Raw genomic sequence first — 14691 nt, 5'->3', positions numbered from 1 at the left:
AGGGAAGAAGGCAGATGAAGAGTTGATAGGATCCAGAGGGTTCTAGATAGGGAAATCTAAGTCTGCCTCAGCAAGGACTTAATGACAAAGGATGTAATGGTTTCAGAAGGAAGTCTAAAATAATATTCAAATGGAAGCAGTCATAATTCATATTTATTTATCATTTTCATAGCACTTTGTGTAGTCTAATCTTGGCAGTAAACTCGATGTATGTAGAATGGCCACTTTTTGATAGTTTTATAGAGGAAATTGTGTGATGTCCAGTGGAATTCACGGTTTACTAAATTATTTTGTTAATGCTTTATCAAGGAAATATAAATTTATGATTTTCACCTTCCAGTAATGAGACTATCCATCTTGACCTAGCTTGTTGTATTTAGTTTATATACAATGTTGATTTTGATATCTTACTCTGTGAAAAGTTGACATGACTTTAATACAGCTCTAAGAAATATATAAAGACACTTACACAGGTCTTATTGGTGAGCATTTGGGTTTACATTTTGAAGAATACTAGTGGTGTACTAAACGTCAACTTTTTGATAAAATGGAAACAGTGAAGCTTCAGCCTTCTCACATTGTTTTTCTCTTTATTTTTGTGATATGCGGATTTAATTTCAAAGAGGTAACATTTTGTAAAAGATCATTTAATATAGTTACTGGTAGAATAAAAATATTTTGTGAATTTAGAGCCTAGATTTTATTTTTTGAGACTAGAAATTAGAATTGTTAACTACAGAAATCCAGTTAGAAAACATTCTCTTCAAAATCAAATACAGTAGGGCTTCCCTGGTGGCACAGTGGTTAAGAATCCACCTGCCAATGCAGGGGACACGGGTTCGAGCCCTGGTCTGGGAAGATCCCACATGCTGCAGAGCAGCTGAGCCCGTGCGCAACTGCTGAGCCCGCGCTCTAGAGCCCGCGTATCACAACTACTGAAGCCCACGTGCCTAGAGCCCTTGCTTCGCAATAGGAGAGGAGAGGCCACCGCAATGAGAAGCCCGCACAGCGCAGCAAAGAGTGGTCCCACTCGCCGCAACTGGAGAAAAGCCCATGTGCAGCAATGAAGACCCAACACGGCCAAAAATAAAAAATTAAATAAAATAAATAAATTTATATAAAAAAATCAAATATACTTCACTGGGAACCACCTTCTAATAGTAAATACCATGTTTTCTTACTTTCAGTGTTTTAGAATTATATAACTGAAAGGTGTAGGAAAAGGGCCTTGTTAGTACATATATCCCTTACCCCATTGGAATTTATTTAAGACATCTTTGGAGAAATTATTTTGTCACATCTCATTATTTTTGTCACATCTAAATTGTATTAGACTTTTTAATATTACTTACAATATAGGAGTCATCACATTAATTGAGGATGTTTTATGTTGATAAATATGTAGATAAAATATATCAGGTGCAAGTATGAATGTGCATAATTTACTGTTTCTTTAAGTCTAGTTCTTTTGTTTCTCAAGGTTTGTGTTTGGGATGCAGAATTACGGGAACTTCGAGCTGAATGTTTTATAAAAGAAGGGGAACCTAGGAAAGCGATAAGTGACTTAAAAGCTGCATCAAAATTGAAGAATGATAATACTGAGGCATTTTATAAAATCAGCACACTGTACTATGAGCTAGGAGACCATGAACTATCTCTCAGGTCAGTTCTAGTAACATACACATCTCCTCATCTTTTTATTGTTTGCAGTAAGAGAATACTCCCATTTTCTTTTTAACTTTAATAAAATTATGGTTAAGGCTTTTTTATATATCTATAATTTTGTGTTATCTCTTAAGTTATTCTGCTTCCGCATTAGTTCTTTTCATACTTCATGAAATAATAAACAGGAGGGTATTACATTTGCAGAAGCAAAATAGTGTTTGTTATATATCTCTACTTAAGTCATTTGAACTAGAATTAATAAATGTGTGTGCATAATACAATGTCGTATATAACAGTGTATGATAAATTATTGTCAGTATATTTTAATTGTTACAGACAAAAAATACCTTTTGTTGTGATTTCTATATTTAGTATGAAAAACCATTTATTGATTATTTTTACTTGGAGTATTTTCCTTTTTTTAATCCATGAACAGTGAAGTTCGTGAATGTCTTAAACTTGACCAGGATCATAAAAGGTGTTTTGCACACTATAAACAAGTCAAGAAACTTAATAAGCTGATTAAGTCAGCTGAAGAGCTCATCAAAGAAGGCAGGTAAGACTATGCTTGTGTAGAGGATCTCACCTTCCCTCATATGTCTGGTTGCGGCCACAAAAGAACAACTGAACTGCTTGCTCTTACTTCTTGCCGTTGAGGGTGGAGTATCTTAGATGGCATTGAGCCTTAGCAAAACTACAATTGTACACTTTTTGAATAAGGCAGAATATAAATAATGGTAACTACATAGTATTCTTTTTAAAATTTGTTTATTTACAATTTATTTGTTTATTTTCAGCTGTGTTGGGTCTTCGTTGATGCGTGTGGGCTTTCTCTAGTTGCAGCCAGCGGGGTTGTTGTGGTGCGCGGGCTTCTCATTGCGGTGGCTTCTTTTGTTGAGAGCACAGGCTCTAGGTGTGCAGCCTCAGTAGTTGTGGCACGCGGGCTTAGTTGCTCCGCGGCATGTGGGATCTTCCAGAACCAGGGCTCAAACCCGTGTCCTGGCAGACGGATTCTTACCACTGTGCCACCAGGGAAGTCCCTGCATAATATTCTTACCAGCAGATTTATTTTATATTTCACCAACTATTTACTGAATTTTTCCTGTATCAGGAACTGACTATGTACTGGGGGGTGCAGAAATGAATATGAATAGTAGTGTTTGGTCTTAAGACGCTGGTAGTTTAGTGTGGGAGACAGGCACATAAATTGATTATTAAAAGGTAATATACATCTAGAGCGATAGCGATGTATACAGAGTATGCAGACATTTCCTCTCAGTACAGGATTCTGGGTTAACAGTTCTTTTGTTACAGCAGCTGAAAAATATTGTGCCATTTCTTTCTGGCTTCCATGGTTCCTGATGAGAAATCCATTGTCATTCTAATTGTTTTTTCCCTAAAAATAAGGAGTTATTTTCCTCTGACTGCTTTTCAGATTATTTCCTTGTCTTTAGTTTTCAGAAGTTTAATTATGGTATATCTCAGCATGGATTTCTTTGTGTTTATCCTGTTTGGTGTATCCTTAGCTTCTAGAATATGTAGGTTTATGTCTCTTGTCAAATTTTGGGAAGTTTCCAGCCATTATTTCTGGGAATACTTTTTCAGCCCTGCCCTCTCTCTGTTTTCCTTCTTAGACTCTAATTAACATAAATGTTAGAGTTTTTGTTTTAGCCCTACAGTCCCTGAGGCTCTGTTTATTTTTCTTTTTCAGTTTATTTTCTCTGTTGTTCAGATTTGGTAATTTCTATTGTTCCAATTCACTGATTCTTTTCTCTGTCCCCTACATTCTGCTCTTGAGCACATGTGGTGAGCAATTTATTTCAGTTTTTATACTTTTCAGTTCTAAAAATTCTATTTGGAATGTTCATATCTTCTATTTCTTTGCTGAGACTTTCCATTTCTTTGCTGAGGCATTCTATTTTTTCATTTGCTTTAAGCATGTTTGTTAATTGCTGCTTTTTTCATGGCTGCTTTAACATCTCTGTCCTCTTGGTGTTGGTTTGAGATCTTCCTGTTTCTTGGTATGATGATTAGTTTGTTTGTTTTTTTGCGGTACACGGGCCTCTCATTGTTGTGGCCTCTCCCATTGTGGAGCACAGGCTCCAGACGCGCAGGCTCAGTGGCCATGGCTCACTGACCCAGCCACTCCGTGGCATGTGGGATCCTCCCGGACTGGGGTACGAACCCGTGTCCCCTGCATCGGCAGGCGGACCCCCAACCACTGCGCCACCAGGGAAGCCCTGATGATTAGTTTTTAATTGAAACCTGGATATGTTCATTTTATAAGATACTGTATTTTATTTAAATCTTCTGTTTTGGGTGGCTTTTCGTGACATTGTTCCAGCAAAGTGAGCATGAGGGCCTGGCGGGTAGGCACAACCTCGTTAACTGCCAGATTGAGGTAGAAGTTTCCCACTTGGCCTTCATTGCTATTCGAGGTGTGGGATTGTCACTACTGCTTGGTGTGGGTAAGAGTTTTGGGGACTCAGTTCTGGCCATGGATGAAAGTTCTGGCTCCCAACGTGGCATTCTCCGACACCACCTTGCTTGGGTGTGGACACACCTCATTACAGGCTCACCAGGGAAGAAGTCTAGGCTCTCCAGTTGACCTGCTGATATTGGTGGGGGTGGGACCATAATTTTCTTGTCTCCCCCTTTCTGAGTCTTTTCATATTTAAAAAAAGGACATATAATGTCCAGGATATTTACACAGGTATCTAGCTAGAGGAATTGGGGAAGGTACATCTACTCCACCTTTCCAGAAGCTACCTTTTTTTGTTTTTTTTAAAGTGAAGTGCATTATTTTCTAATTGAACTTTTAATTTCTAATTGTAGTTTCATACATAGTTTTAAGAAATAGAGCGAGGTCTCGCATACTCTGTATAATTTCCTACAATTGTACCATCTTGGAAATCTATAGAACAGTATCCCAACTAGGATTTTGACATTGATGTCTAGCTTTTGCTTTAAGTTTTGTATTTAAACCTATATTTTAATACAGTGGCATTTAAATTTGAAGATTGCAGCACTTTGGGAAAACTGTGACACAATGGCATGTAAATGTAGCTTGCGTTGGGTGGGCCAAAAAGTGCCTTCAGTTTTTTAACTAAAAATAAAAGACACATTTTTCATTTTCACCAAGAACGTTATTGAACAACGTATTCACCCTTTTGTTCCACTACCTTCTGCCATTTTTCAGGCAACGTCATAATTCCATCTACCAAAACCTTTTTATCTTTTTGAGCAAAGAACTGTTCCAGGTGCCTTTTACAGTCTTCCAGGGAATTGAAATTTTTTGTTAACAGAATTTTGTAAAGACCGGAATAAATGAAAATCTGAAGGTGCAATGTCTGGTGAATATGGTGGATGAATCAGGACTCCCCAGCCAAGCTGTAACAGTTTTTGCCTGGTCATCAAAGAAACATATGCGGTCGGTCTTGTGTTATCCTGATGGAAGATTATGTGTTTTCTGTTGATTAATTCTGGATGCTTTTCGTGGAGTGCTGCTTTCAGTTGGTCTAATTTGGAGCATTACTTGTTGGAATTAATCGTTTGGTTTTCCAGAAGGAGCTCATAATAGAGGACTCCCTTCCAATCCCACCGTATACACAACATCATCTTCTTTGGATGAAGACCGGCCTTTGGTGTAGTTGGTGGTGATGCATTTCACTTGCCCCACGATCTCTTCCGTTCCACATTACTGTACAGTATCCACTTTTCATCGCCCGTCACAATTTGTTTTAAAAATGGAACGTTTTCATTACGTTTCAGTTGAGAATTGCATGTGGAAATATGGTCAAGAAGGTTTTTTTCGCTTAACTTACGTGGAACCGAAACATCAAAGTGATTCACATAACCAAGCTGGCGCAAACGATTTTCAACATTTGATTTGGATATTTTGAGTATGTTGGCTATCTCCCGCGTGGTATAATGTTGACTGCTCTCAGTTTTTGTTTCTATTTGATCGCTGTCAACTTCAACTGGTCTACCCGACCGTGGAGCATCATCCAGTGAGAAATCTCCAGCATGAAACTTCGCAAACCACTTTTGACATGTTCAGTCGGTCACAGCACCTTCTCCATACACTGCACAAAAGTTTTTGTGCATTTCAGTTGCATTTTTACCTTTCTTGAAATAATAAAGCATAATATGCTGAAAATGTTGCTTTTTTCCTTCCATCTTCAACATTAAAATGGCTACACAAAAATTCACCAATTTTTTTTTTTTTTTTTTTTTTTTTTTTTGGTACGCGGGCCTCTCACTGTTGTGGCCTCTCCCGTTGCGGAGCACAGGCTCCGGATGCACAGGCTCAGTGGCCATGGCTCACGGGGCCCAGCTGCTCCGCGGCATGTGGGATCTTGCCAGACCAGGGCACGAACCCGTATCCCCTGCATCGGCAGGCGGACTCTCAACCACTGCGCCACCAGGGAAGCCCACCAATTTTGATCTTTTTTTAAATGCACACTGATATGACAGCTGTCACATACAATCTAACATAATTGTTTCAAATGAAGTTAAAGACAACTAAGTGCTACTAGAGCCATCTTATGGAAAAAACTGAACGAACCTTTTGGCCAACCCAACAGTTTGCCATTAATGAGGAGAGTAACAATGCATAACATGACTAGTACTTTCCACCGGTTTAAAAAAATGCTGAAATAGCTTTTATTGTTCTTAGAAAGCTAGTAATGTTGGGAATTTAAGCAGGTTTCTTGTCCGCGGAGTAACTAAGCCTGTGCACCACAACTACTGAGCCCGCGTGCCACAACTACTGAAGCCCGTGTGCCTAGAGCCCATGCTCCTCAACAAGAGAAGCCACTGCAATGAGAAGCCCGCGCACCGCAATGAAGAATAGCCCCCGCTCGCCACAGCTAGAGAAAAGTCCGCGTGTGGCAACGAAGACCCAATGCAGCCAAAAATAAATAAAATTTAAAAAAGGTTACCTACTGTATGATTACATTTATATAGCATTCATGAAATAAAATTACAGAGATGGTAAACGGATGAGAAATTGCTGAGGGTTAGGGAGCAGGATGATGTGTAACTATAAAGGGATGGCATGAAGGAACCTTACAGAGGTGGAGTAGAGCTGTATCTTCATTGTGGTGATGGTTACACGAATCTACACATGTGATAAAACTATATAAAACTACGTATACTCACACACACACATACATATACACACACAACTAAGTGAATAGAAAACTGTTGAAATCTCCAAAAAAAATAAAAAGCAGGTTTCTTCTGCAAGGAATTACAATGTACTTAGATTTGAATATTGATATTTGTTATATAAAATAACATGTAATGGGCGCTGTTATTTCATCAAAGTGTGTAGTAACTAGGAAAGAAAACCTGATCTCTGTTTTGCTGAAAGTATAAGCCTTGTATAGTCGGACTTTAACAAAGTGTTTTCCTCAGTTTCAAAATCATGAGCACTTTTCTGTAGAGAATTCATCATTTGGTTTGATGGGTACTCACAGGTATGCTTTGATTTATCCAGATACATTTTCTGTGGTCATGTGTGTTATCTCCCAACTCTTAATTGCAGAGAGAACCTTCCTTGCTACTGTAGATTAATAAGGTAGAAGCAGTCTTTGAAGGGATGTGCTCATTCAGGTCAATTGATTAAGTAACATATAGTGAAGAGTAGAGGGTCGTTTCTTTAGCTCTGGAAATAGAATTTCATTTTTTACTCATCATGATGTGCTCATTTAACAGATACACAGATGCGACCAGCAAATATGAATCTGTCATGAAAACAGAGCCAAGTGTTTCTGAGTATACAATTCGTTCAAAAGAAAGGATTTGCCACTGCTTTTCGAAGGTAACTGTTGACTCACTCCCAGAATTGTAAAAACTTGACATTGTGGAAAACAACTATAAATTCTTTTCTCACACTTACTTTTAGGATGAGAAGCCTGTTGAAGCTATTCGAGTGTGTTCGGAAGTTTTACAGATGGAACCTGACAATGTGAACGCCCTGAAAGACCGAGCAGAGGCCTATTTAATAGAAGAGATGTACGATGAAGGTAAATCTTTAAAGGAATTTGATTTGCGATACCTAAAAGTTGTTATATGTGCAATTAGCACCTGTTTAACATCCTTTTGTTTAGAACCTGAAAATTATTCTTTCTTGGTGGAACATGAAAACTATACCATATAAGGAAAGAGTTCTGCTGTTGACACCAGTACAGTGGAATATAAAAATAAAAATTTTAATTTTCTTTGTTGGAGACAAGTTAGAAAAGATATATAACAAGGTAGAAAATTTAAATTATAGATCTCATATCATCCAGAGGTAATCACTGCTTGTTTTGGATTTACACCTTTCAGACTTTATGCATATGTATGAGTGTGTATTTTATGCATACATATTCTATGCATGTATGCAGTATATATATTCTACCTACAGCAGACATACATGTAACATATATGCGTAAATATAAAATGATCCTCTGTGACCCCTAAGCTGTTTAGTAAATGTTAGGATACCTGCTTACCGAACTTTGTTCAAGTTGAAGTAGCAGAGAGAGAGATTCCTGCTAGATGTTGTAAGGACCTTGAATAAAGGCAGTGCCCTATTTTTGGAAGATAACTAAGGGAAATACAGTAATTGTATAGAATCCTTTCATATATATATATATATATATTTTTTTTTCTTTCATACATTTTGTTTTGTGATCTTTTTCATGTGACATTATGCTATAAACATTTAAATGAGATGATTTTGAAAAGAAGTGAGTCTTAGAGCCCTTAATGAAAAGTTTTTGTTTCAAATCAAGTAAAGCGTTTTCTTGTCTTTCTTTATTTTTAACATCTTTATTGGAGTATAATTGCTTTACAATGGTGTGTTAGTTTCTGCTTTATAACAAAGTGAATCAGCTATACATATACTTATATCCCCATATCTCCTTCCTCTTGCGTCTCCCTCCCACCCTCCCTATCCCACCCCTCGAGGTCGTCACAAAGCACCGAGCTGATCTCAATGTACTATGCGGCTGCTTCCCACTAGCTATCTATTTTACATTTGGTAGTGTATATATGTCCATGCCACTCTCTCACTTCATCCCAGCTTACCCTTCCCCTCCCCGTGTCCTCAAGTCCATTCTCTATGTCTTTATTCCTGTCATGCTCCTAGGTTCTTCAGAACCATTTGTTTTTTTTTTTAGATTTCCATATATATATGTGTTAGCATACGATATTTTTTTTTTCTCTTTCTGACTTACTTCACTCTGTATGACAGTCTCTAGGTCCATTCACCTCACTACAAATAACTCAATTTCATTTCTTTCTATGGCTGAGTAATATTCCATTGTATATATGTGCCACATCTTCTTTATCCATTCATCTGTCGATGGACACTTACGTTGCTTCCAAGTCCTGGCTATTGTAAACAGTGCTGTAATGAACATTGTGGTACATGACTCTTTTTGAATTATGGTTTACTCAGGGTATATGCCCAGTAGTAGGATTGCTGGGTCGCATGCTAGTTCTATTATTAGTTTTTTTAAGGAACCTCCATACTCTTCTCCATAGTGGCTGTATCAATTTACATTCCCACCAGCAGTGTAAGAGGATTCCCTTTTCTCCACACCCTCTCCAGCATGTATTGTTTGTCGATTTTTTGATGGGCATTCTGATTGGTATGAGGTGATATCTCACTGTAGTTTTGATTTTCATTTCTCTAATGATTAGTGATGTTCAGCATCCTTTCATGTGTTTGTTGGATATCTGTATATCTTCTTTGGAGAAATGTCTATTTAGGTCTTCTGCCCATTTTTGGATTGGGTTGTTTGTTTTTTTTGATATTGAGCTGCACGAGCTGCTTATAAATTTTGGAGATTAATCCTCTGTCAGTTCCTTCATTTGCAAATATTTCCTGCCATCCTGAGGGTTGCCTTGCATCCCGTTTATGGTTTCCTTTGCTGTGCAAAAACTTTTTAAGTTTCATTAGGTTCCATTTGTCTATTTTTGTTTTTTTTCCATTTTTCTAGGAGGTGGGTCAAAAAGGATCTTGCTGTGATTTATGTCATAGAGTGTTCTGCCTATGTTTTCCTCTAAGAGTTTTATAGTGTCTGGCCTTACATTTAGGTCTTTAATCCATTTTGAGTTTATTTTTGTGTATGGTGTGAGGGAATGTTCTAATTTCATTCTTTTACATGCAGCTATCCAGTTTGCCCAGCACCACTTATTGAAGAGGCTATCTTTTCTCCATTGTATATCCTTGCCTCCTTTATCAAAGATAAGGTGACTGTATGTTCGTGGGTTTATCTCTGGGCTTTCTATCCTATTCCATTGATCCATATTTCTGTTTTTGTACCAGTACCATACTGTCTTGATTACTGTAGCTTTGTAGTATAGTCTGCAGTCAGGGAGCCTGATTCCTCCAGCTCCGTTTTTTCCTCAAGATTGCTTTGGCTATTCGTGGTCTTTTGTGTTTCCATACAAATTGTGCAATTTTTTGTTCTAGTTCTGTGAAAAATGCCATTGGTAGTTTGATAGGGATTGTATTGAATCTATAGATTACTTTGTGTAGTATAGTTATTTTCAGAATGTTGATCCTTCCAGTCCAAGAACATGGTATATCTCTCCATCTGTTTGTATCCTCTTTAATTTCTTTCATCAGTGTCTTATAATTTTCTGCATACAGGTCTTTTGTCTCCTTAGGTAGCTGTATTCCTAGGTATTTTATTCTTTTCGTTGCAGTGGTAAATGGGAGTGTTTCCTTAATTTCTCTTTCAGATTTTTTATCATTAGTGTATACGAATGCAAGAGATTTCTGGGCATTAATTTTGTATCCTGCTCCTTTACCAAATTCATTGATTGGCTCTAGTAGTTTTCTGGTAGCCTCTTTAGGATTCTCTATGTATAGTATCATGTCATCTGCAAACAGTGACAACTTTACATCTTCTTTTCTGATTTGGATTCCTTTTATTTCTTTTTCTTCTCAGATTGCTGTGGCTAAAACTTCCAAAACTATGTTGAATAATAGTGGTGAGACTGGACAACCTTGTCTTGTTCCTGATCTTACAGGAAATGGTTTCAGTTTTTCACCATTGAGAACAATGTTGGCTGTGGGTTTGTCATATATGGCCTTTATTATGTTGAGGTAAATTCCCTCTATGCCTACTTTCTGGAGGGTTTTTATCATAAATGGGTGTTGAATTTTGCCAAAAGCTTTTTCTGCATCTTTTGAGATGATCATATGGTTTTTCTACTTCAATTTGTTAATATGGTGTATCACATTGATTGATTTGCATATATTGAAGAATCCTTGCACTCCTGGGATAAACCCCACTTGATCATGGTGTGTGAGCCTTTTCGTGTGCTGCTGGATTCTGTTTGCTAGTATTTTGTTGAGGATTTCTGCATCTATGTTCATCAGTGATATTGGCCTGTAGTTTTCTTTCTTTGTGACATCTTTGTCTGGTTTTGGTATCAGGGTGATGGTGGCCTCGTAGAATGAGTTTGGGAGTGTTCCTCCCTCTGCTATATTTTGGAAGAGTTTGAGAAGGATAGGTGTTAGCTCTTCTCTAAATGTTTGATAGAATTCGCCTGTGAAGCCATCTTGTCTTGGGCTTTTGTTTGTTGGAAGATTTTTAATCAGTTTCAATTTCAGTTCTTGTGATTTGTCTGTTTATATTTTCTGTTTTTCCTGGTTCAGTCTCGGAAGGTTGTGCTTTTCTAAGAATTTGTCCATTCCTTCCAGGTTGTACATTTTATTGGCATATAGTTGCTTGTATTAAACTCTCATGATCTTTTGTAACAACTGCGGTGTCAGTTGTTACTTCTCCTTTTTTATTTCTAATTCTAGTGATTTAAGTCTTCTCCCTTTTTTTCTTGGTGAGTCTGGCTAATGGTTTATCAATTTTGTTTATCTTCTCAAAGAACCAGCTTTTAGTTTTATTGATCTTTGCTATTGTTTTCTTCATTTCTTTTTCATTTATTTCTGATCTGATCTTTATGATTTCTTTCCTTCGCCTAACTTTGGCGTTTTTTTGTTCTTCTTTCTCTAATTGCTTTAGGTGTAAGGTTAGGTTGTTTATTTGAGATGTTTCTTGTTTTCTTGAGGTAGGATTGTATTGCTATAAACTTTACTCTTAGAACTGCTTTTGCTGCATCCTATGGGTTTTGGGTCATTGTGCTTTCATTATCATTTGTTTCTAGGTACTTTTTGATTTCCCCTTTGATTTCTTCAGTGATCTGTTGGTTATTTAGTAGTGTATTGTTTAGCCTCTATGTATTTGTATTTTTTACAGATTTTTTCCTGTAATTGATATCTAGTCTTATAGCGTTGTGGTCGGAAAAGATACTTGATACGATTTCAATTTTCTTAAATTTACCAAGGCTTGATTTGTGACCCAAGATATGATCTATCCTGGAGAATGTACCATGAGCACTTGAGAAGAAAGTGTATTCTGTTGTTTTTGGATGGAATGTCTTATAAATATCAATTAGGTCCATCTTTTTTTAATGTATCATTTAAAGTTTGTGTTTCCTTATTTATTTTTATTTTGGATGATCTGTCCATTGGTGAAAGTGGGGTGTTTAATTCCCCTACTATTAATTGTGTTACTGTCAATATCCCCTTTTATGGCTGTTAGCATTTGCCTTATGTATTGAGATGCTCTTATATTGGGTTCATAAGTGTTTACAATTGTTATATCTTCTTCTTGAATTGATCCTTTCTTGAATTGATCCCAAAGTGTCCTTCTTTGTCTCTCGTAATAGTCTTTATTTTAAAGTCTATTTTGTCTGATACGAGATTTGCTACTCCAGCTTTCTTTTGATTTCCATTTGTGTGGAATATCGTTTTCCATCCCCTCACTTTCAGTCTGTATGTGTCCCTAGGTCTGAAGTTGGTCTCTTGTAGACATCATATATATGGGTCTTTTTTTGTATCCATTCAGCCAGTCAGTGTCTTTTGGTTGGAGCATTTAATCCATTTACATTTAAGGTAGTTATTGATATGTGTGTTCCTATTACCATTTTCTTAATTGTTTTGGGTTTGTTATTGTAGGTCTTTTCCTTCTCTTGTGTTTCCTACCTAGAGTAGTTCCTTTAGCATTTGTTGTAAAGCTGGTGTGGTGGTGTTGAATTCTCTTAGCTTTTGCTTGTCAATAAAGGTTTTAAGTTTTCTGTTGAATCTGAATGCGATCCTGCTGGGTAGAGTAATGTTGGTTGTAGGTTTTTCCATTTCATCACTTTTAATATGTCTTGCCACTCCCTTCTGGCTTGCAGAGTTTCTGCTGAAAGATCAGCTGTTAACTATATGGGGATTCCCAGGTATGTTATTTGATGTTTTTCCCTTGCTGCTTTTTTTTCTTTCTTTTTTTTTTTTTTGCGGTACACGGGCCTCTCACTGTTGTGGCCTCTCCCATTGCAGAGCACAGGCTCCGGACGCGCAGGCTCAGCGGCCATGGCTCACGGGTCCAGCCGCTCCGTGGCATGTGGGATCTTCCTGGACCGGGGCACGAACCCGTGTCCCCTGCATCGGCAGGCGGACTCTCAACCACTGCGCCAACAAGGAAGCCCCTAGAGAATTTTTAATTTCATTTATTGTGTTGTTCATCAGTGTTTGTTTGCTCCCTAGTTCTTCTAGGTCCTTGTTAAACGTTTTTTATATTTTCTCCTTTCCATTTCCAAGATCTTGGATCATCTTTACTGTCATTACTCTGAATTCTTTTTCAGGTAGACTGCCTATTTACTTTTCATTTGTTAGGTCTGGTGCGTTTTTACTTTTCTTCTTTATCTGCTGTGTGTTCCTCTGTCTTCTCATTTTGCTTAACTTACTGTGTTTGGGGGTTTCCTTTTCACAGGCTGCAGGTTCGTAGTTCCTGTTTTTTTTTGGTGTCTGCCCCCAGTGGCTAAGGTTGGTTCAGTGGGTTGTGTAGGCTTCCTGGTGGAGGGGACTGGTTCTTGCGTTCTGGTGGATGAGGCTGGATCTTGTCTTTCTGGTGGGCAGGACCACATCCAGTGGTGTGTTTTGGGGTGTCTGTGACCTTATTATGATTTTAGACAGCCTCTCTGCCAGTGGGTGGGGTTTTGTTTCTGTCTTGCTAGTTGTTTGGCATAGGGTGTCCAGCACTGGAGCTTGCTGGTTATTGAGTGGAGCTGGGTCTTAGCTCTGAGATGGAGATCTCTTGGAGAGTTTTTGCTGTTTGATATTATGTGGAGCCGGGAGGTCTCTCGTGGACCAGTGTCCTGAACTCGGCTCTCCCACCTCAGAGGCACAGGCCTGACACCTGGCCGGAGCACGAAGACCCGGCTGGAGCATGAAGACCCTGTCAGCCACACGGATGGCTGGCAGGTTGGTACTAACTGTTGGCAGGCGGCCTCAGTTCCTCTTAGACCACTCCATAGGGCTGCTTGAGTGTCCTTACAGAATGGTAGCTGGATTCTGCTTGAAGGGAGACAAGTAAGGGGTGACCCAGAGCCGAGTGCGTGTATTGGTGGCGGTGCCGGAGCAGGGGTTAGAGAGCAAGTAAAGCATTTTAAATCAAAACCAGTAAGTGTATTTTTCTGGTGAAACTTGGTTTGTGATACTCTTTTTTCTTTTCCGCAATTAATTGCTGCATATTTATTTAATGAAGTGTGCAGCTATTTTATTTTATTTCATTTTTTTTCACATTTAATTTTTTTTTTTTTTTTTTTTTTGCGGTACGTGGGCCTCTCACTGTTGTGGCCTCTCCCATTGTGGAGCACAGGCTCCGGACGCGCAGGCTCAGCGGCCATGGCTCACGGGCCCAGTGGCTCCGCGGCATGTGGGGTCTTCCTGGACCGGGGCACAAACCCGTGTCTCCTACATCAGCAGGCGGACTCAACCACTGCGCCACCAGGGAAACCCACGTTTAATATTTTTATTAATTTCCATGAGAAGCGGTACAACATTGGCAATGTTTATATATATTTTTTCCACATACACACACTGTATTTTATTTTTACAAGAGATAAATAAACTGACACCAAGCATTGTAAATGGATGACCACAACAAAAGCAACAATGATTGCAGTTACCAAACA

General features: G+C 38.3%; 1 protein-coding gene across 2 annotated transcripts in view; it reads left to right on the top strand.

The window, feature by feature from the left end:
- Positions 1-14691, top strand: part of DNAJC3 (DnaJ heat shock protein family (Hsp40) member C3) — an 86771-nt gene that overhangs the window by 49817 nt on the left and 22263 nt on the right. For both annotated transcript variants that reach the window (XM_004273652.4, XM_033435122.2), the window contains exons 6-9: positions 1481-1662; positions 2102-2221; positions 7387-7492; positions 7577-7697. In XM_004273652.4, the coding sequence (XP_004273700.1) occupies positions 1481-1662; positions 2102-2221; positions 7387-7492; positions 7577-7697 (529 nt within the window). The remainder of the gene's footprint in view (positions 1-1480; positions 1663-2101; positions 2222-7386; positions 7493-7576; positions 7698-14691) is intronic.

This window comes from Orcinus orca, chromosome 18 (assembly GCF_937001465.1).
Source record: "Orcinus orca chromosome 18, mOrcOrc1.1, whole genome shotgun sequence".
Lineage (NCBI taxonomy): Eukaryota > Metazoa > Chordata > Mammalia > Artiodactyla > Delphinidae > Orcinus > Orcinus orca.
Note: the sequence above shows the minus strand (reverse complement) of the source record. Positions and strands in the feature narration are given on the sequence as shown.